The following is a 23,167-nucleotide window of genomic DNA, read 5'->3' on the forward strand; positions in this document are numbered from 1 at the left end:
AAAGAGTGGGTGATAGAATGGAATATGAGGACAAATGGAAAGATGGAGAGGAACCTGGAATCAGTGGTGTAGTAAGAGGGGTGGGGGAAGACCACCATGGGCAGCTTCTTGGTTGGGGCACTGGCACATTTCCACCTCTTCGCCTCTCCCTACCTCTAACTCTTCACTGGTGCAAGCACCATCTCCATCCTGCTGCTGATCTCAGCTCTCCTCTGAAGTATTTCCAGGTTGGGGGACCAGGAAAAAACCTGAGAGGAAGATCCAAGGCTGGTGCAGACAGCAGTTTGGAGAGGCTGCTTGCGCCAGCAAAGAGTTAAAGAGGTATGGTGGAAGGGAAGGTACATGCACAGCAAGGGAGTGGAGAAGAAGGCGAGGGGCATCATCACCCCAAGCGCCTCCTACCTTCACTGCACCACTGCTTGGAGCAATGGGGAAAAGGAGAGATGGAGAAGATTCCATGGGAGGCAAGAGGACTCCATCTGTAGAGGAGGAAAAGAACAGACGGGGGTGATAGGAATCTGAAGGAAATGGTAGAAATGGGGGAAGGGAGATATGGAGGGGAGCTTAAGGCAAAGGACGGAGAGACAAAGAATCTAAGAATATTGCACTAAGTTCTGGTTGCTGTAGCTCAAAAAAGATATAGCAGAATTAGAAAAGGTCCAAAGAGCAACCAAAATGTTAAAAGGGGATGAAAAGAGTAAAGTGATCAGGGCTCCCCTTTAAACATGTTCTTCCCCTCCCACTCGTATTTTATTTTATGTATTTAAGTTTTTATAGACCACTTACAGCTTACGTGGTTTACATTCAGGTACTCAAGCATTTTTCCCCATCTGTCTAATGTACCTGGGGCAATGGGGGGGGGGAAATTCAGTGACTTGTAGTTCTTCCTTTCCTTATGTTCAAGTATGTGATTTGCGTTCATGTCTTTTGTATTGTTTTTATACCATGACTTGTTTCCCCATATTTTATTATAAATTGCTTAGAATTCTATGTAAAGCAATCAAACAAATTTTTAGTAAACTTGAAACTCTTCAGCTTCGAAAAGAGATGGCTGAGGGGAAATTTGACTGAGATCTACTGAGAGGTGTAGAATGGATAAAAGTGATTTGATTTTTCACTTTTCCCAAAAAGTACAAAGACTAGAGGACACTTGATTAAATTACATGGAAATACTTTTAAAATAAATAGGAGGAAATATATATTTTTTTCACTCGAATAGTTACACTCTGGAGAAGAGGAGAAAAAAAAAAACATGGATAGAGGAGGAAGAGATGGTGATGAACTTGGGAGAAGAAACCAGGGTGGAGGAATGTGAAGAAAACCTGGTGAAGATGGTGAGAAATCTGGGCAGGTTCTGAGAATTTCATAGTGAAAGGGATAGAGAGGAATGATGCACCACATCACCCATGTTACCTCTTTAGAATCCTAGATCTGCTCATGTGGGTCTTGCACAAAATTCAGTGACATTTTTAATCTGGTTGTACAAAGAAAAACCCCCAAAACAAAATAAAACAGAACTATACGTCTTCCTTTTGCATAGGCAGGGTGTAGGATAATTGCTGGAGTGTCCCTCGAATGCTCTTCATATAATCCTCATTTTCTCCTTTGAAATGACAAGGAAACCCCCAACCTGTTGAGATTTTGTGTGTGTTGTTAATGGTGAGCATGCTTTTGAAAGAGTGCAAGCTATTTGCAAAGAGAGAGCAATGTTTTGCGATGCGTGCACACTCTTTCCTGATAATGTATAGATGTACGAATAATGCACATATGCATGCAATTTCAAGAAGGAAAGATGTTCCTCCTCTACCAAAAAAAGCTTTAAAATATGACAAAATGAAAATTTTCATGCTGCCCACTTCTACCCCTGATAATCTGTCTCTATTTCTTGTCTCTCTCATACCCTTCTCTGTATTTCCCTCTTTGTCCTCTTGTCTTGTTATCTTGGACGCCCTCATATCTTTGCTTCTTCCTATCTGTCTCTTGAAGCAGATTTCTAAATAAATTGTTCAGTTTCTTTCAGGACTGAAGGAAAGAAGAAGGTTAGACTCAGCTAATTAGACGGCCATGTTTGTGTTACCGTAAAGTCCCTGTATCTTTGCCCGGTCGTCGGCATTCAGCTGGTACTGCAGGGGGTCTCCCACTGGTCCCTGGTAATATGGACGCATGATGGAGCGCTTCAGGGAGGAGTGAGCCAAGCCCAGGCTGTGACCAAACTCATGGACTGCCACTGCGAAGAGATCTGTCCCATAATCCTCTTGGAAACCAAAGTAAACACAGGAATGAGACCAAAATGGAGAGCCCAATATAGGATGAATGAGGGGTATATAGTGAGAGACAGAAAGAATAAAGAGAATTAGGAAGAATGAGACAAAAAAACAGGCATAGGTATACAGATACATAGAGAAAGACCTAAATACAGTAAAGGAACAATAAAGAAAAGCTATAGAAAGAGACATCATCAAAAAGGCCTCAAATGAATAATAGGAAAAACAGACTTTGAGCAGATTTGGGTTGAGATGGTAGGAATGCAGTTTTGGGGATTCTCTCTCAGAAGCCACAGGATGGGGCAGAGAGAACTGAGAACTGGATCTACGACCCTCACCTGCTGACCGGAATGTCCAGTTTTCGTCACTGTCAAAATGGACATTGCCAGCTCTGATGGGGTCATCGGGGAAGAAAGCGTGAGCAACCATACCCCCCACCCCATCAAAGGGGTACCCGTCCTGGTGCTCCCTCTGCATGAACTCCACCACGATGTCTGGGTTCCGGGCTCTCACTTCGTGGAAGTTCAAGGGCGTGGTATCACTCCACACCTTCAATGCATAGTACATTAGCACTCGCATGGTCTCCCGGCTCAGGAACGAGTGCCGCGGGTATGACTTCACTCTATATGAGGAGAAAGAAAGAGATAAGGCAAAGAAGATAAACAGAATAAGTCAGAGAGGAAGATAGGAAAGATACAGGAGAGAGAGGTAGGTAGGTAATGAAAGTCTTGGCATTGGCGTAGCTATGGGTGGGTACAGCCCACCCATTCTTGGCTCAGGCTTACCCATGACCAGTGGCGGACCTAGGGTATGTGACACCCGGGGCTGATAATTTTTAAACCCCCCCCCCCACCATATAAAAAAATATTTTTAGTAATTTTGCTTATTTCTTTATATATCCCTTCCTCCCCAGAGAGCTCAGAACGGGTTACAGTTTAACATTCCACAGGGTTACAACCTCTCCAACTCCATGCCCACCCTGTGGTGTAAACAAAAACAAAACAAAAAGACTTCCTCTCTCTTTTAGGTCCTAGCTCATGCTTGCTGTCTAACAGCTCTAGCAGGATACACATTTCAAATCTGACATATTGCAATCACAAAACACAAAAGAAACTGTGGAACTGATGATCCTGATGAAATCTTTATTTGAAAAAGGTACAGATAAATAAAAAAATAAAACACAATATGAAAATATAAAACATGGTATAAAGTATGTGGTATAGACCCGACACGGGCCGTGTTTCGGTCGTAAAAGACCTTCTTCTGGGGGATGCTACTTCTATAAACCACAAATTAAGATTGCAACAACGAGCAAACCAAGATACTGTGTACAGTAATGTGTTGATTGGCTGGCATTGAATTAAAGAGAACAACATTAATGTTAATAATAATAACAACAGTTTATATTCCGCAGGACCTTGAAGTTCTATGCGGTTTACAATGATTAAAAGATGGTATAGAATGAGTGAACTTAACAGAGTTAAGCTAGTGAATAACAGCTCTAGGGATCAGTTATTGTGGAGAAAGAGTTGTGCAGGTCAGCTGCCTAGATACTTCAGGAACAGATATATTTGTAGGCGTTTCCTAAATTCCCCTTAAGTAGTAGGCGTAAGCAATTGATCTAGATCTTTACCCCATAGTGCTGCCTGATGTGAGAAAAGGTGTCGATGATGTCTTTTGAGTTTACATCTTCTAACTGGAGGGGAAACAAAGTTCAAGTGTGAGCTTTTCTTAAGTCTGTTGGCCGAGAAAGAGAAAAGGTCAGTTATATATTTAGGAGCTAGACTGAATAGTATCTTAAAGCAAAAACAACCAAACTTAAACTTCACATGTGCCTCCATCGGCAGCCAATGCAGCTGTCGGTAGTAAGGTGTCACATGATCGAATATTGTGAGGTAAGAAAAGCATTAACAATATAAACTGTGTCATATGCTTTTTAAATAAAAAAGGCCAGGAGAATGTCGGCAGTTCGTTGTGAAGGCAAAGCATAGAATATATAAATAATGTTGAATGCTTTTTAAACAAATGAAGTTAATAATCAGCTGTTAGGGCAAAGTTTTTTTATTGAGTTTGTAAAATATTATACTAAAGACGAAATGTTTAGTGAATGGTGAGAGAAGCACTTTTTAACGGGGTGTAAAATTAATTAAAAATTACAAATCAGGAAACAATAAAGGGAAAATCATTTTATTTAAGTGTCACATTTGAATTGTTCAGGCTTTAAAAAACATTTTGTTTGATATCTTGCTGTTAGGCAGGCGTTAGAAATGCTGAATCCGGACTGCAAAAGTTTGTGAAGCCCTGAGGAAGCCGTTGGGATGATATTCATACCCCATAAGGCCTCTGGGTGTTTGAAATTCACAGGTTCCTGTTTTAAGCAATATCAGTATATCTGGTTTGGTACACTTGTTTCGGTATGCATACATCCCTGCTATAAAACCCAGAGACTGTTCTCCTCCTACAAAGCAGCGTAAGCTATCCCTTTTCATAAGAAATTTTTCTTTCTCCGAGGAATCTGAATTCTCTGAACCTCAGCAATCTGAGCCACTCAGCTACTGCTTCCAAGTCCAATAGAGATCTTGTCTTTGCTTAAACAATTTGTACTGAGTCAACACTGTTCAGACACATATGCCTTCTCTTTAGCTTCAGGTATTTCTTCAGGTTCAGCTGTCATGCCTCTCCTCCTCTGTTGCGACAGAGATCATGCTCTGTCTCCACCACATCTTCTATGGAGGCTGCAGCCAGAGCTTCTCTTCAATCTACACCGCAAGTTTCTAGAGCGCCTTCATCTCTAGGAAAGGACTCACCTAGGCTTTCATCTGACCCGTCTCCTCCAGAACTCACCAGATCTTCACAACCAGATGTCTCTTATTCCCATTTTCTCCCGAAGATGGCTTTAGTACTCCAATTGGCGACTTCAACCAAACCAGATCCTAGAGCTACCAATTTAAAGGTCTTAAAATACCTCAATGTACCAAAAGAAATAATTTTACTACCGGTGCATGACGTTCTTATTGAAAATAAAAAAGCTGTCTGGTCAACACCATATTCTTCTAGATCAGCAAAGAAAAGTCTGGATACCAAATATCGGGTTGAAGATACATGGGGCCACAGTAAAGCACAGTTGTCTCCCCAATCTATATCAGTTCACTCTGCTATGAGAAAAGCTAAATCCTCAAAGGACTATCAGAATTCTATGCTTGGAAGTAGAATAGCAATTTGTCAATTTCGTTCCACGCAATACCCATACACGATAATGGATTCTCTTCACATTCAAGTGGATGCTCTTCCTTCGGAATCGAGGTCACCGTTTGACATCATCTTAGCAGATCTTGAATGTTCTATGAATATGGTTAAGACTTCTCATGACGCTTATGATACAGCCATATGAGGGGCAGCGGTAGCCATTTCCACCAGGCGTTTGGCATGGCTTAAAACATCAGCTTTGAGTCAGGATATCCACTTGAAAGTTGCTGATGCACCTTGTTTGGGTGATACTTTATTTGGTGACAAGATCAAGGAGATAATTGATTCCTTGAAGAAGAACTGCCCTACACTGGATACCATTGAGGATGATATGGCAGATCAGTCTTGCCAATCTACAAAAAGTTAACTTACTATTCTCACAGAAAGTCCTATCCTTCTAAACATCTTTACACCCACAACCAATCCAAGCAATACTCTTCAAATAAATAGTACAGACCTGGTAAAACACAGAATGCTTACAAGGAATCTAGAGATGAAGAGGCAGAAATCAACTCCAGATACATCACAGAAACCTTCTCAGCAGTTTTGACCAGTCCCCACAATCACATTGGGTTTCCAGCTTCTCTTCCATTGGATAGGTCGATTCTCTCCTGTTTTATTGGTAAACTGTCCATTTTGGAAGTCTTTTTGCCATATATCCACGGCAGATGAGAGAAATAGAAGCAAGAGCAAAGAGACAGAGAAGAAGAGACAGACAAAGGGAGAGAGAGGCGGTGAGATGTACGGTAGAGGCTCAGTCTTACTCACTTCCAGGAGATGTTCTTCTTGCCCCAGGAAGACCCCGCACTGCGCGGCATTCTTTTTTTACTTCTCCGTTTCCTTTTTCTCTTCTCTAGAATGACGGGACTGATGTCAGGCAAAGAGCAACGTGGTGTACGGATAAGTGCCAGTGTGACATCATCTATGGCAAAAATTAAGCAAAATGAGGTGGGAGAGAGATTCAGTTTTGGTGCATTTCAGAGTACAGGTGTCTAATTCTGGTATTGAGCTTAAAGAATACAGAATTCCCTGCATAGGATGAAATCTTTTACTGGAGCAACAGAAGAATCATCTAGAGAAAAATAGATTTTGTTATCTCAAACTTATGTGCAACCACATTTTTGAGTTCTTCTTACACGGAGGTCCACCCATTCTATTTACGGTTTTATTTATAGAATCTGTGATCCTTCAGATTAAGGTAGTGTTAATAAAAGAGAAATTTCACAAGCATTCATTGAACCATATAAAAGGATCAGAAAGAATGGGAGGTATAATAACGGGAGGATGGAGCTGAGATTTTAGAACCTTTTCGAGTTAACCTAAGTTTGCCATCCATACGAAGAATTTGAAAACAAGGAGTAGTAGATGGATTGGGTTAAACACTGGTATGCTCTGAGTTCTAAGTCAGACACAAGTTCCTCAAGTGGTACTGATATAGAGAACACTTCCCTGGCGCTGGAAATAAATGAAAGTCCTACTGAAGCATCCTATATGGAGACTGATTTAAAAGTGGAGGTCCACAAAAAAGGAGAACACAAGAATAGCAGAAGAGAATCCCAGAAGAAAGGAAATCACCATCTGGTGGGAGTTTTGATCATGAAAGGATTATATTTTGTGATAGAATGGGAGATACATAAAAAGGCCAACTGGGGCAGACCAATCAGTCTTTATCTGCCAGCATCTGTTATGTTATTATGAAAATGTCTTCTGGGATCCCACTTGGCTAGTTACGATACAAAACAGGAAGGTGAGAGCTGCAATGCCCACTCCCTGACACATAAGAACATAAGAAGTTGCCTCCACTGGGTCAGACCAGAGGTCCATCCCGCACAGCGGTCCGCTCCTGCTGCCATCCCCCCTTGCCAACCTCCTGCACTTTAAATTGAAGGATGGCAGGAGGGTTGCCCAGTCCCTCCTGCCACCAGGGGCCCCTGCCTCCAAACAAACCCCTGCACTGTAATCTGAAGGAAGGCAAGAGGGTTGCACACGCCATCCTGCTGTTGGGGTCCTCCACCCCAACAGTCACCTGACACTCCCCTGCACTTTAAACCGAGGGACGGCAGGAGAGATGCCCATTCTATTCTACCGCCAGGGGTTCCCTGCCTCCCAACAACCCCCGCACTATAAGCTAAAGGATAGCAGGAGGGATGCCCACTCCCTCTGTTGGGGTCCCCACCCCCCAATAACCACCCATCATCCCCCTGCACTTTAAACTGAAGGACAGCAGGAGGGATGCCCACTCCCTCCGGCCATCGAGGTCCCCCTCCGCCCTCGATGACCCCCCTTTATCTTGATGATGAAGTCTGGCAGGAGGGATGCCTATTCCCATCGGCCACCATGCCCATCTTTTCAAAGTGTCATGCCTTCCTCTTCCCAGGGAGGGGCCTAAGATTCTGATTTGCCCAGGCACCTACAGCCTCTCTCATAGAAGGGGCCCTAGGCACCTGGGCCATTCAGACCCTTAGGGGTTGTCGGGGGACCCTGACAGCAGGAGGGAGTGGGCAACCCTCCCATCCTATTTAAAGTGTGGGGGGTGTTGGTGGGATTGGGGGTCTTTTTTTTAATTTGCCAGGGAGGGGAGGGGGGTTCTGAGCTGTCAAGCCTTACTTTCCTGTCAATGCCTGAGCCAATCAGCCTTCACATTTTCTGTAAAAAAATACTTGCATTTCATTAGATTACTCCTGTCTACTCCAAGTTTATTACGACTTTCTATCCCACCCATTATGGTAAAACCATCTCAGCAGCTTACAATGCTAAATAAAATTTAAGGGATGTGTCATTTAAGAAGACTAGACAGTGAGGATAAATAATAGAAATACTGTATATTAATTTAAGAGAAAGAAAGAGATAAAACATAAGGTTGTGTGCTTGTCTTTTCTTTTTCAACAATTCATTGCAAATCTACATCAAAATTAATTATAAAAGAGATCCAACAATCACACTCCAGTCACCCCCCCCAGCCCAGCCTAGCCCACCCTACCCAGACAGTGCCCGAAAGATTCTAAGAGAGAGACAGAGAGGAGCCCCACCATCCCTGGCTCCACCCAGAAGATAAACATTGTTGCCACAGCCACAGATAGCGTTGTCTGAGCCATGCGGTCTACTTGCGTTTCATCACTTGGTCTTGTATCTTGTACTCGCACTTGTTCTGTTGATATGGACTGCTGTTTCTGTGATGGCATGTTTTTTGCTGTGTTATGGTTGTACTGTTTGCAAAAAAAGTTTTTAATTCTAATTTTTAAAATCCCAAATTATTTTGTAGCCTTATGTTTTTTGGTAAAGAATTCCAAAGAGTAGGGCCATGAACTAAAAAAAGAAGAATTCTGTATAAGTTTATGAACTACTTCTCTATTCCTCCCTTTTACAAAACCGTAGTGCAGTTTTTAGTGCCGGCCACTGCAGTAACAGCTCCGATACTCATAGAATTCCAATGAGCATCGGAACTGTTACCACCGCGGCTAGCGCTAAAAACAGTGCTATGATTTAAAAGGGGGAGGCATATATGAGGGAATAACCGACTCCATTTTGTCGTATTCCTCTGCTTAGGAAATACTTTAAGCAGCATATAAAAAACACCGCTCTGCCTCATATGGCCTTGTGCCAGCCACATGAGTTCTTCTGTGAACACCAAACCAGACATTTTTATTCACCACTTCTACTTTTTCCTCCTCACATCGATCCTCTGCATCTTTCAATCTTACAGCTCCACATCTGGCCTTCCACCTCCTTCTAACACCTGAAAAAAAGTCTTTCGAGAGGAGGTGACATCAGCTTCGGTGTTGATTGCAAGGGAATGATGCTCTGATCGGGCTCACCTTAATGGTATCTTTTCTTTCCTCACATCTCTTGTTTTGATCCAATCTTCGTGTGGAAGCAGCTGAAGGCAGGATGGCTAGGAAAGATGTCTGAACCATCGCAATCTGCTTCCTCACAGTGTGACAAACTGGAGAATAAAATTAGAACCCAGGACAGAAATGCTACCAAAATGGCACTGTCAGAATTTGAGGACACTAGAGAGAAGCCCTAGAGATCTCTACGACGAAAGCAGCAAAGCAAACACAGGACTTGAGGGAGAGATTGACCCACACTGTCAAGAGTCTGAACCAAAAGAGGGAGATGACTCTGAGTGTGGGAGTGGAGCTCTTAGTAACTGCGATATGCAGCATTGGATGGCTGAAATTAAATTGGAACTCCAGCTGGTACGACAGGATTTTAAATATTTCATAGAAGAGCTAAAGAAAGATGACCAGGCATGGATGCTAATCAGGAAGAGATGGAGGGCAGAACTGTGGCCTATGAGGTCTCTGTAGAAACAATGCAGTCTGGGTATGAAACCCAAAAGCATCGATCTGAAAATATTATGGGATCATGTTGAAGATTTGGAGAACCAATCCTGAAGGCACAATATCAGGATTAGGGGCGTCCCAGAAGAACAGTCACCTCAAGACTGTATTGCGTTGGTTCAAGAGCTCGCTGCCTACTTGTTTTCTGCAGAGGAAAAGACTGATCTGATGGAGAATCCGATTAAGGCGGACAGAACACACAGAGCGGGAGGAGTGTGTGGCGCAGTGGTTGAAGCTACAGCCTCAGCACCCTGGGGTTGTGGGTTCAAATCCAGCGCTGCTCCTTGTGATCCTGGGAAAGTCACTTAGTCCTCCATAGCCCCAGGTACGTTAGATAGATTGTGAGCCCACCGGGACAGATAGGGAAAATGCTTGAGTACCTGATTGTTAAACCGCTTAGATAACCTTGATAGGCGGTATATAAAAACCTAATAAACTTGAAACTTGAAACTAGCATTAGGGACAAAGAGGCAGAATCAGACTCAAGACATCTTTAGCCTGTATCCATGACTTCACTATCAAAGAATCATGGTGGCCGCAAGGAAGCTGGAGAAATTCCAATGGAAATCACTACAATTGGAAATTTATCAGGACCTCTCCTTAATCACACTTCAAAGGAGAAGAGAATTTGGTGGTATAGTGGCCTTCTTAAGATCAGTGGGCATTAAATATAAGTAGGGATTTCCCTTTTGTTTGACTTTCACTTTTAATGGTACAACAAAAAGGGTCTCCTCTCTAGCAGCAGCATGGTCTATTTTATACCAACTGCGAATGGATAATCTATTGGAGGAGATAATGGTTGAACTGAAGAAGAACAAATCAATTTCACATTCAGTGGGGTGGCAATGTATGGTGAAAGATAACGCCATAAGAGAGGCCCAGTCAAAATTGTAGATGGTGCTTCAGAGACAGCATCTCCAGAACCATCTGTTTTACTACTTGGGATCTAGCTAGGTACTGGGGACCTGGATTGGCCACTGTTGGAAACAGGATACTGGGCTTGATGGACCTTCAGTCTGTCCCAGTATGTCAACTCTTATGTTCTTATGTGAGCCAAGTATAGGAAATTGAGGCATTGTGACATCACTGTTGAGGTTGGCTCTTAGGCATTGATGGAATGTTGCTACTCTTTGGGTTTCTGCCAGGTACTTGGGACCTGGGTTGGCCACTGTTGAAAACAGGATACTGGGCTTGATAGACCTTCAGTCTGTCCCAGTATGGCAATTCATATGTTCTTATATTCTATGTGAGCCAAGTAAAGGACAGACAAGCCATTGTGACATCACTAATGAGGTTGGCACTTAGGCATTGATGAAATGAGGCATTATGACCTCACAGTCTCAACCCTGGAATGTTGCTACTATCAGGGTTTCTGCCATGTATTTGGGACCTGGGTTTTCCACTGTTGGAAACAGGATACTGAGCCTTCAGTCTGTCCCAGTACCGCAATTCTTATGTTCTTACCATTGTGACTATTATTCTGGGTCATTTTTGCCTTGCCTTTCAGAAGGAACCAACCTGTGCATTTGTCTTAACCTGTTCAAAATTGATACAGCTCTAGTTGACCTAGGTGAGCCCAATTTGGGAACCCTATTTGCACTGTTTATTTTTCTTATCACACAGATCTTGTTTGTCAATAGTTTAAGAGTAACAAAGTGTTAACTAGGATCTGGAACGCTATGATGGTGTGACGGGAACCATGTTTTATAAGAAAGGAGGGGATAGAAGCAATATATGATGATATGGTTCTGATTATACAACCTCTTTATTTTGTCTGTCAGCTGCCCAGATAACTTGACTAGAACTCTGTATCTGAATTCAAGAAAGCTTGGGAGAAGAAAAATAGTAGATGGGATGGATGGGCAGACTGAATAAGCCATATGATCTGTCTCTGTTTTAATTTTTCTGTTTCTAAATTAAGAAAAGCTCTATCCTGTAATTCTACTGTAGAAGGCAAATTATGCATGGATTACTATGACTCTAGACTCACAGAAAACTGGCGTTTGTGCAAGTAACAACTGAATTGACTTTGATAAAAGCTTAAATATGGACCGAAGATTTGATGGCTTCCCTCTGCCCCCTTCCTCTGCTCTAAGTGTCATACCTGGAATTCCTGTCTCTGCGATGCCTGCAAAGCGCTGCATGCTCTGTATTGCACTGGTCACTGCTTCCCAGGTCTGCAGCTTGCCTGAGACGGGATCAGGCAGAGGGAGGTAACCATAGCGTGTCAACCAGTCCTAAAGAGGAGGAATACAATAAGGAATTTAGAAATCACATGACCTGGGTTCCGGTAGTGAGGCCTTCGTTCTGTATGAAACCCTTTTTGTTCCTGATATATGCTATATGGTAGGAGCTGAAAGGAAACCAGAAAAATGGGAGGAAGAATATTGCAGGGAGCGGTGATATAGCAATGGAAAAGGGTGAGAGGAAACCAGAGAAAGAAGGGAAAACTTTGCAGAGAAGAAGCTAAAAGGATCAGCTGCAAAGGTTAGGACTTTACATCAGGCATAGACATTGTTGAGTACCTATATGTAAATGTAATGTAATGTAATTTATTTCTTATATACCGCTACATCCGTTAGGTTCTAAGCGGTTTGAAGAAAGTATACATTAAGATTATAAATGAGAAGTAAGAAGGTACTTAAAAAATTCCCTTACTGTCCCGAAGGCTCACAATCTAACTAAAGTACCTGGAAATTAATAAAGAAGAGAAAATAAAGATGGTTGAAAAAAGAAAAATTCTATGTGAACTTATAGGATGGAAATTAAACTGACAGTGAAGAACTGTACAAAAAATACATATGGAATGCAGTTAGAGAGGGTAGGTTACAATCTATTTATGGTATTTGTTTAATTGGAAGGTGTTAAGGTGGGTAAACCGCTTTGAATGTGGTTGTGTAACTACATAAAGGCGGCATACAAGTCCCTATCCCCTCCCCTTTTAAAATACCATTGTGGAAGCCCAGACCAGATATATTCCATGTATTAACAAAGGTGAACAAAAAGCAAACAGCCAGCAAGGTTAAAAAGCGAAGTACAAGAGGCTATTAGAGCCAAAATAACATTCTTCAAAGAATGGGAAAAGGATCCAAACAAATAAAATAAGAAGTGGTGGAGATAGAGACTGTGTCTGAATTCAAGAAGGTGTGAGATAGGCACGTGGGGTCTCTCAGAGAGAGAGAAAGAGATAATGGTTACTGCAGATGGGCAGACGATATGGGCCATTTGGCCTTTGTCTGCCATCATGTTTCTATATAACATAAGCACTGGCAAGTTAGATGCAAAGCATTGATAAAGAAGGCTTTAAGGGACTATGAAGAGAAACATGCCGCAGAGGCAAAACTCACAGTAATAACTTTTCAGGTACATCATAAGCAGAAAATGTGTGAAGGAATCTGTGGGACCACTGGATCATCAAGGAACAAAATGAGTACTCATGGAGGATAAGGCTATAGCGGAGAGTGTGACTGAGGCTTTTCAAAGGGGATCTCAGACGTTAAAACATTGAACTTGTAACCTATAATATTACCAGGCTGGACTCTGATTTCTTAAGCAAGTTTCTTTAATACAAACTTAAACAAAGACATGAATACACTCACAGTTCAGCAGTTCTTAAGACAGTTCTCTCACAGAATCCACACTTCAACCAGCACCTCCTGAGATCAGGTTCAAGCTGGTAGTGTTTTAGCACAGCAATGCCGTATTTCTCTCAGAAGCTGCATTTTGGCCAGCAAAATTCAAAGGTATGAACCTGATGGGACAACAATGCTTTCTAAGCCATGTACTAACTAACAAAATGGAGTTTGCTTTTCTCCACAAACCAGAAGAAGGGAAGGCTGCTTCAGCCCACTGCAGCAATGCCCACTGGTAGCAGGAGGGCATACTGAGCCCACAGGCTGCAACAATGCATACTGGAAGTTTGAGTCAAATAACACACTGTTCACATATCATAATCAATTTGCTTTTTGTTTCAGTCTGTACAGAAGACTTATACTCCTGATCCTATTTTATTTTAGAAATCTACCTGTGCCAGAAATGATTTTCAAGGGTAACGACAAAGAGGACCTGAAAGAAATCTTGGTGAACCTGTAAGATGTACTGAGCCAAATCGACAAGTTAAAGAGTGATAAATCACCATAACTGGATGGTATACACTGCAGGGTACCAAAAGAACTCAACCATGATCTGGTATTAGTGATCTGAAACCTGTCGCTAAAATTGTCCATAATACCTGAAGATTGGAGGGTGGTGAATGTAGCACTGATTTTTTATTTTTTTTTAAAGGTTCCAGGTGTGATCCGTGAAATTACAGACTGGTAAGCCTGATTTCAGTATGAGCCAAATAGTGGAAATTATTATAAAGAATAAAATTACGGAACACAAACAAACATGGTTTAATGGGGTTTAGCCAGGGAAATCTTGCCTCACTAATTTGCTTCATTTCTTTGAAAGTGTGAATAAACATGTGGATAAAGGTGATGTAGTATATCTAGATTTTCAGAAAGGTTTTGATAGAGTTCCTCATGAAAGACTCCTGAGAAAATTAAAGAGTCATGGGATAATAGGAGGCAATGTTCTGTTGTGGATTTGGAATTGGTTATTGGACAGAAAGTAGAGGGTAGGGCTATATGGCTTTTTCTCAGTAGAGGAGGGTTTTGTTCCAAGGCTGGTACAATTTAACATTTATAAATGACCTAGAAATTGGGAATGACAAGTGAGGTAATTAAATTTGCAAATAGCATTTCTCATAAGAGGAAAGGCTGAAGAGGTTAGGGCTCTTCAAATTAGAAAAGACAGCTCAGGGGGGATATGATTGAAGTTTACAAAATTCTGAGTAGTGTAGAACGGGTAAAAGTAAATCAATTTTTCACCCTTTCAAACAGTACAAAGGCCAGGAATAAAATTACCTGGAAATACTTTTAAAACAAATAGGAGGAAATATTTTTTCACTCATAAGAACATAAGAAATGCCTCCGCTGGGTCAGACCTAAGGTCCATCGCGCCCAGCAGTCCGCTCACGCGGCGGCCCATCAGGTCCAGGACCTGTGCAGTAATCTTTTATCTATACCCCTCTATCCCCTTTTCCAGCAGGAAATTGTCCAATCCTTTCTTAAACCCCAGTACCGTTCGCTGCCCTATAACGTCCTCTGGAAGCACATTCCAGGTGTCCACCACACGTTGGGTAAAGAAGAACTTCCTAGCATTTGTTTTGAATCTGTCCCCTTTCAACTTTTCCGAATGCCCTCTTGTTTTTTTATGTTCTGAAAGTCTGAAGAATCTGTCCCTCTCTACACTCTCTATGCCCTTCATGATCTTGTAAGTCTCTATCATATCCCCTCTAAGTCTTCTCTTCTCCAGGGAAAAGAGACCCAGTTTCTCCAATCTCTCAGCGTATGAAAGGTTTTCCATCCCCTTAATCAGTCTTGTCGCTCTCCTCTGAACTCTCTCGAGTAACACCATATCCTTCTTAAGGTATGGTGACCAATACTGGACGCAGTACTCAAGATGCGGACGCACCATTGCCCGGTACAGCGGCAGGAAAACTTCTTTTGTTCTTGTTGTAATACCCTTCTTGATTATCCCCAGCATTTTATTCGCTCTCTTGGCGGCCGCTGCGCACTGTGCTGTCGGCTTCATTGTCATGTCCACCATTACCCCCAAGTCCCTTTCTTGGGTACTCTCATTCAATAACATCCCTCCCATCGTATAGCTGTGCCTCGGGTTTCTGATTCCCACATGCAATACTTTACATTTCTCAACATTGAACTTCATCTGCCATCTCTCTGCCCATTCTCCCAATTTGTCCAAGTCCCTTTGCAATTTTTCACAGTCTTCCTTTGTCCGAGCTCCACTAAATAGTTTGGTGTCGTCCGCAAATTTTATTATCTCACTCTTTGTTCCTGTTTCTAGATCATTTATGAATATATTAAATAGCAGTGGCCCGAGCACTGAGCCCTGCGGGACACCACTCGTGACTTTCCTCCAGTCTGAGTAGTGTCCCTTCACCCCTACCCTCTGTTTCCTACCCGCTAACCAGTTTCTGATCCATCTATGCACGGCTCCGTCCACCCCATGGTTCTTCAGTTTCCGGAGTAGACGTTCATGAGGCACCTTGTCAAAGGCTTTCTGGAAATCTAGGTATATGATGTCTATGGGGTCTCCTTTGTCCATCTGTTTGTTAATTCCCTCGAAGAAGTGCAATAAGTTGGTCAGACACGATCTCCCCCTGCAGAAACCATGTTGGCTGGTTATCAGAAGTTCGTGTTTTTCAAAATGTTCATCAATTTTTTCTTTTATTAATGCTTCCGCCATTTTCCCCGGAACAGAGGTCAGACTCACCGGTCTGTAGTTTCCCGGGTCTCCTCTTGATCCCTTTTTAAAGATGGGCGTAACGTTGGCTATCTTCCAATCCTCCGGAATCACACCTGTTTTCAGAGACAGGTTGCAAATTTGCTGTAGTAGTTCCGCTATTTCCTCTTTTAGTTCCTTCAGCACCCTTGGATGGATTCCATCCGGACCCGGGGATTTGTCAGTTTTTAGTTTTTCTATCTGTCTGCGCACATCATCAAGGCTCACTTCTATGGAAGTTAACTTTTGTGCTTGATTTCCATTGAAGAATTTCTCAGGTTCCGGTATGTTGGTTGTGTCTTCGTTTGTGAATACAGATGAAAAGAACATGTTAAGTCTTTCTGCGACCTCTTTCTCTTCCTTCACCGCTCCCTTCCTGTCTCCGTCATCCAGTGGTCCCACCTCCTCCCTAGCCGGCTGTTTCCCTTTAACATATCTAAAGAAAGGTTTGAAATTTCGTGCTTCCCTGGCTAGTCTCTCTTCATACTCTCTTTTGGCTTTTCGTACCACACGGTGACATTCTTTTTGATACTTCCTGTGCTCTCTCCAGTTTACCTCAGTTTTGTCCCTTTTCCATTTTCTGAATGAATTTTTCTTATTGCTTATCACTTCCTTCACTATTTTAGTTATCCACGCCGGGTCTTTTATTCGACTCTTGTTGCACCCTTTTCTGAATTTGGGGATATATAGATTTTGCGCCTCGCTCACCGTGTCCTTGAAAAAGGACCAGGCATGTTCTACCGTCTGCCATTTTTGGGAAGTGTTCCTAAGTTTCTTCTTTACCATTCCCCTCATTGCTTCGTAGTTACCCTTCCTGAAGTTAAAAGTTGTCGCTATGGTTCTCTTTCCTTTCAGTATTCCTACTTCCATCTTGAACTTGATCATATTATGATCGCTGTTTCCCAACGGTCCCACTACGTCCACTTCCTTTGCAGGTCCCCTTAGCCCATTTAGGATTAGATCCAGAGTGGCATTTTCTCTTGTCGGTTCTCTAACAAGCTGTTCCATGAAGCAATCTTGTACAGCCTTCAGAAATTCTGTCTCCCTAGCGCATCTTGAGCTTCCGAGACTCCAGTCTATCCCAGGGTAGTTGAAGTCTCCCATAATAACCGTGTTACCGCCTTTGCATTCTCGCTTCATCTCGGCTTCCATTTCTTCATCGATGTCTCCGGTTTGTCCGGGTGGACGATAGTATAGGCCTATCTTTATTTCAGGCCCTTTCCTTCCTGGTATTTTAACCCATAGTGATTCTAGCTTGTTGGTCGTCTCCGCTGTGTCCATTCTTGTTGATTGTATGCTTTCTTTTATGTATAGTGCTATTCCACCTCCTTTCTGTCCTGACCTATCCTGGCGATAGAGCTTGTACCCCGGCAGTGCTGTATCCCATTTGCTTTCCTCATTCCACCATGTTTCAGAGATTCCAATGATGTCTATGTCTTCTGCAATGATCATGGCTTCTAATTCCCCCATTTTGTTTCTTAGGCTCCTTGCATTAGTATATATGCAATTTAGCTCCTGGAATTTTGCTGCCTTTAATTCCTTTCCCTGCGCTTCGGTCTTTAGATACTTCTCTTGGGCTACAATCTTTCTAACCTTCTCTTCTTGGTTAGTAGACTCCTGTAATTTGTCCATTGTTTCTTCCCAGCCTTTTTTCCCCTCAGTATCTTCACGGGATACCTTTTTCCGAAACATCGACGCTTGGTCGACTGTCGGCTTTCCCCTTCTTCTTAGTTTAAAGCCTGTTCTATTCCTCTCTTGACATTGTTTGCTAGAAGTCTAGTTCCCGCTGTGCTCAGGTGCAATCCATCTCTCCTGTAGAGCTTGCTCTTGCCCCAGAACGTCGTCCAGTTCCTCACGAAGTGGAATCCTTCTTCCTCACACCATCTCCTCATCCACGCATTTATTGATTGTAGTTCATCCTGCCTTTTCACATCTGCCCTCGGTACCGGTAGGATCTCTGAGAATGCTATCTTCTGGGTCCTCATCTTCAGCTTCCTTCCCAGAATCTTGAACTGTTCTATCAGCGAACTTCTTTTGTAGTCTCTCCTGCTGACATCATTCGTCCCAATGTGGATCATTACTGCGGTCTCTTCCGTCTCCGCACTCAAAGAATAGTTGAGCTCTGGAACAGCAGTAAGCATAGCTGGGTTTAAAAATGCCTTGGACAAGTTCCTGGAGGAAAGGTCCATAGTCTACTATTGAGACAGACAAGGGGGGAAGCTTCTGCTTGCCCTGGGATTGGTAGCATGGAGTGTTGCTACTATTAGAGTTTTTGCCAGGTACTTGTGACCTAGATTGGTCACTTTTGAAAACAGCATACTGGATGAAACAGACTATTGGTCTAACCCAGTATGGCTATTCTTATGTTCTTTGATGAAAAATCAGAGATGGGGAAAGATGTTACAGGCAGGGGGTTGGAGACAAATTAATGATTGGGAGATGTTACATGGATAGGGTGAGGGGAATTTTGGGAAAGGAGAAGAATTGCAGGGCAGAGAAATGGGGGGGGGGGGGGGAAATGTTGTTATATAGAGGAAGTGGAGGAAAAACCAGAAAGGGAGAGATGTTTCAGGACAGAAGATGGGGGAGAAGTTTTGAGCTTGGGAGAAGGGGGAGAGTGCCATTGGGAAGTTAAAGTCAAACTCTGCCTGTGGGAGAGGGGAGATTGCTGAGAGGTCTTAGAAGAGTGCATGCAGATGGGAAAGAAAATAAAGACATCTCTATTTGTTAAAAGCATAGAAGGGAGGCTGGATAGCTGGGAAAGTGACTGTAGCTAAGCAGTAGCAAAGATGAGACAAGAGAGATAGATAGCGCATGAGAAGAAGATGCTAAATCAGATGAACAACATGTCTGAATACAAACAAAATATGAAGTAAGAGGAAGTGGAAGCTTTTTCTGCAAGTTCCTATGCAAATTTCAGATACTCATCTTCAAGTTACCACAACAGCCCAGAAACTTACAACCTTATATCTCCTGTTATAGTGGATGAAAAGTATATATTACAGACTGTATTCCATGTGAGATATCCACTTGAAGGCATACATGAGGGGAATAAAAGATCTTTCAGTGGTCCAATAGACTTACCACAATCTCACCACTTTCATCAACCGGTGTGGGATTGGGCGTGGCCATGGTGGGCATGGATGATGCCAGCCAGTGGAGAAGAAGTGGCAGTACGGTCTTTATCCTGGTCCAACTTCTTGCCATTTTCTAAGCTAGACGGGGGTCCATGGAGTGAGAAGGTGCACTTCAGATGAGTTAATAGCCCCTGGCTAACTTCTGCTCTGTATTATATTAACCACCCAGAGGCATGGCCTGAAATCAAATACATCAAATTGAATCAAAATGAAAATTTCAGAACCGATTCTCAAATCCATAGATTCATAAGAACATAAGAATTGCCGCTGTTGGGTCAGACCAGTGGTACATCGTGCCCAGCAGTCCGCTCACATGACAGCCCTCTGGTCAAAGACCAGCGCTCTAACTGAGACTTGCCCTACCTGCGTACGTTCTGGTTCTAGCCCTACCTGCGTAACTTTGTCTTGAATCCCTGGAGGGTGTTTTCCCCTATGACAGACTCCGGAAGAGCGTTCAGTTTCTACCACTCTCTGGGTGAAGAAGAGCTTCCTTATGTTCATACAGAAGTTATCCCCTTTCAACTTTAGAGAATACCCTCTCGTTCTCCCTACCTTGGAGAGTGTGAACAACCTGTCCTTATCTACTAAGTTTATTCCCTTCAGTACCTTGAATGTTTCGATCATGTCCCCTCTCAAATCTCCTCTGTTCGAGGGAGAAAAGGTCCAGTTTCTCTAATCTTTCGCTGTAAGGTAGCTCCTCCAGCCCCTTAACCATCTTAGTCGCTCTTCTCTGTACCCTTTCGAGTAGTACCGTGTCCTTCTTCATGTATGGTGACCAGTGCTGGACGCAGTACTCCAGGTGAGGGCGCACCATGGCCCGGTACAATGGCATGATAACACCTTCTCTTACTCCTATTGCTATTGGGGAGGAGGGGGTGTAAGGATTTCTTTTTCTCTATATTCTTTAGTTTCAATCTCCCAGATATTCAGCCTGCAGCGGTAAACATTGTCTGAAACACTCACAGCCATGGGCTGTGACTTGGAATATGAAGCCCTTGCATGGCCAGAAGAGTCCTATCTGCCAGGTCTTCCTGCCTCACACTCTTTGAGAGCTGTTTTAAGCTGTTAAAGCTACTCCCTAGCTTATGTGGCTGGGGCACAGGTTTGTACGCTCTCTGGCTCCCTCTCAGCTCACTGGGTGTAAAGCAGTTTGGGAACTGACTCAACTTTCTCCTGACAGGTTCTGGCTCATGGATGGGTTCTGGGTCAGTCAAGCTCATTTCCTTCAGGATAGGCAGCCCTGGCTTCTACAGCCTCTGAGGCTCTACATTCAACTAGTTTCCTGCCTCTGGGGATTGGTTTAGCTCGGAATTTAACCATGATTGGTTCATCCCTAGGGATGGAAATGTCACAATACGTGTAGTAGTGCTATAGAAATAAGTAGTAGTAGTAGTAGTTAAACCTCACAGCCAGAGTAGAGGTCTGCACGGGAGCGAGGATTGCGGGAATCCCGTGGGTCCCATGGGACTCCCACAAGGATCCCCCCCCCCCCCGGTCTATGGGACTCCCATGAGGACCCTCCTCAGGCTCACGGGACTCTCGCAGGGATGGAACCGGGATTCCCGAGGCCTGGAAAGAGAATTAGTAGAAGACAGACAAAAGCAAAAACTGGGACCAAGATGATGAAAAAACAAAATGTCCCACCAGCTACAGCAAGGGAGATGTTCATTTTGAGGGGGGCTAAGCTCAAAATGGGAGACCCAGCCCCCTCTTATGGTTATGCCACCAATTGTGTTTAGTACAAAATGATATACTTGCTGAGTTTGTTTTGGGGTTTCAGTTCAATTTTGGCACATTTTCTTATGCAACCATTGTCCTGAAAAGTGCCTCTCTCAGTTCTGCTTTAAATGATTTTGATGCTGCATTGTTTGATTCTTTACTCATTGCTACATTAAAAATCATTTGTGGATCTTGGAAGGACCTCTCACAAGTTACCTATATGCCAGATGGCAGAACCAGATTTGTTTGCTCTACAGATATGAGCTTTATATTGACAAAAAAATCCAACTCTTATTTCTTAACAAGAAATGGTCTAATTCTTTCCAGTGATGCATGCATCTCTTATTGCTGTTCACCGTTATTTGTTTATATTGTATTTTATTGTTGGTTTAAATAAACTAAGACTTAAAAAAAAAGCCAAACAAACCTGTCAGAAGTAATTGCTGCTTTTAATGGGGACAGGTAACATTTATGGGGGACGGGCGGGGACAGAGAGAATTCGGGCAGGGACGGACAGGATTCTGCCAGGGAAAGGTGGGGACGAGAGGGATTTCTGTCCCCGCCCAACTCTCTAAGCCCAAGCAGAGTCTAAACACTGACCTGTTCAGAAGAAGAGGGGTGAGGAAAAAAAAAAATAAGAATCTATGAGTGTGAGTGACAGAGTTGGGGGAGGGTCTCAAACTCACAGCCCGCCAGGTACTATTTTGAGGCCCTCAGTATGTTTATCATAATCACAAAAGTAAAATAAAACAGTTTCTTGATCATATGTCTCTTTAGCTATAAATTACAATATTATTATTAAGACTTAGCCAAAAACATGCAAAATTATCATTTCTTTAATATGACATTAACTATTTTTTTTCTGAGGCCCTCACCCCCCTCCACCCTTACAACAAAACAGACAAACTCTACCTACCCCTGAACTGTGAAAACTCTCCCACACACTCCGTTTCCTGCCTTTCTCTTTCCACCTGGCTCCAGCTCTCAGTCTCAGTTTTCCTGCTCCAGTTCTCCCTCTGCCTCCCATGCAAACACGTTCTCTCTCCCTATTTCTTTTAAATTTTCAAATAAGCCACACTGATACACAAAGTGATAAAGAGAAAGACAGTTCCCAGGTTCTAGTAATCCTCTTCCTCTTTATGACAAATTTCAATTTGTCTCTGGCAGAATCATATTCAAGAAACTTTACTGGCATGTCAACTCATACGTATACTGCCAAAGTATTCAATAAAAGATATGATAAAATAGGCATATACTGTAATAGTGATAAGAACAGGACGTTAAAACTGCCTCCCTCTCTCTCACCTGGATTTTCTTTGCTCCTTCTTGGGATTATCAGTCCAGGGTGGACTATCTCAGGTCCTTCACTCTATTCCAGCATCTCTGCCCGGCCACAAACAAGAGACCCCACGCTCTGCATCCACTCACTCGGTCCCCTCCTTCCCCTTTCTCTCTCTAGCATTGTCAGTCCTCCACTCTGCTCCTCCTCTCATGATCTTTTCCTATGGAAACTTTTCTCTCCATGAATACTTTTTCTTTCAGTCTTTCATAGTCTTCTCGGTACTCTTCTTTTTTTTTGCTTGAAAAGTGGGCAGTGTCTAAATGAGTCATACACTCCTCAGACTGCTGTCATGGTAAACTAAACTAAAACATAAGCTTTTATACCGCATCTTCTCTATAAAGACAGAGCTCAGAACAGTTTACAAAACATTTAAAGGAAAACATAATAAGAATTAGTGATTATATAAGAGAAGCAAAATTTACATTTTTGAAAATAGCCAAGTTTTCAGATGTTTTCAAAATTATTGGAAAGAGCCCAAATTATGCAGCTGGACAGGAAAATTATTCCAAAGCTCAGTAATTTTACAGAGACTTCCCTAAATTTCCCAATATAGATAATGCCTTTTAACGAGGGAAAGATAATTTAAGCCTTTGGATAGATCTGGTAATATCAGGTCTGGCAGAATTCCAAGATAGAGAAATTAAAGGAGGAAGAGTGTCATGTAAGATCTTAAATATTAGGCAGGCACATTGTAATGAATTCCATTGTTAATCTTTTAAATCGAGTGTTATTCTCTTTCACAGGTCTTTCTGCTCCTCTTTCAGACTC

The 23,167-nt window shown here is 42.7% G+C and overlaps 1 protein-coding gene across 4 annotated transcripts in view; it reads right to left on the reverse strand.

Moving 5' to 3' along the window:
• LOC117348678 (matrix metalloproteinase-17-like) overlaps nt 1-22,659 on the reverse strand; it is a 101,314-nt gene extending 78,655 nt beyond the window's left edge. For 2 of the 4 annotated variants that reach the window (XM_033921053.1, XM_033921050.1), the window contains exons 1-6: nt 22,363-22,657; nt 19,286-19,516; nt 11,958-12,090; nt 6,279-6,432; nt 2,603-2,886; nt 2,078-2,254 (exon numbers count right to left, since the gene is read on the reverse strand). In XM_033921053.1, the coding sequence (XP_033776944.1) occupies nt 2,078-2,254; nt 2,603-2,886; nt 6,279-6,432; nt 11,958-12,090; nt 19,286-19,408 (871 nt within the window). In that variant the 5' untranslated portion in view covers nt 19,409-19,516; nt 22,363-22,657. Of the gene's footprint in view, nt 1-2,077; nt 2,255-2,602; nt 2,887-6,278; nt 6,433-11,957; nt 12,091-19,285; nt 19,517-22,362 lie in introns of all 4 variants that reach the window. The other 2 variants (XM_033921051.1, XM_033921052.1) reach the window with 2 other exon arrangements.
• Between the last annotated feature and the right edge of the window lie 508 nt (nt 22,660-23,167).

The sequence above is a fragment of the Geotrypetes seraphini genome, chromosome 14, assembly GCF_902459505.1.
Source record: "Geotrypetes seraphini chromosome 14, aGeoSer1.1, whole genome shotgun sequence".
Classification (NCBI taxonomy): Eukaryota; Metazoa; Chordata; class Amphibia; order Gymnophiona; family Dermophiidae; genus Geotrypetes; species Geotrypetes seraphini.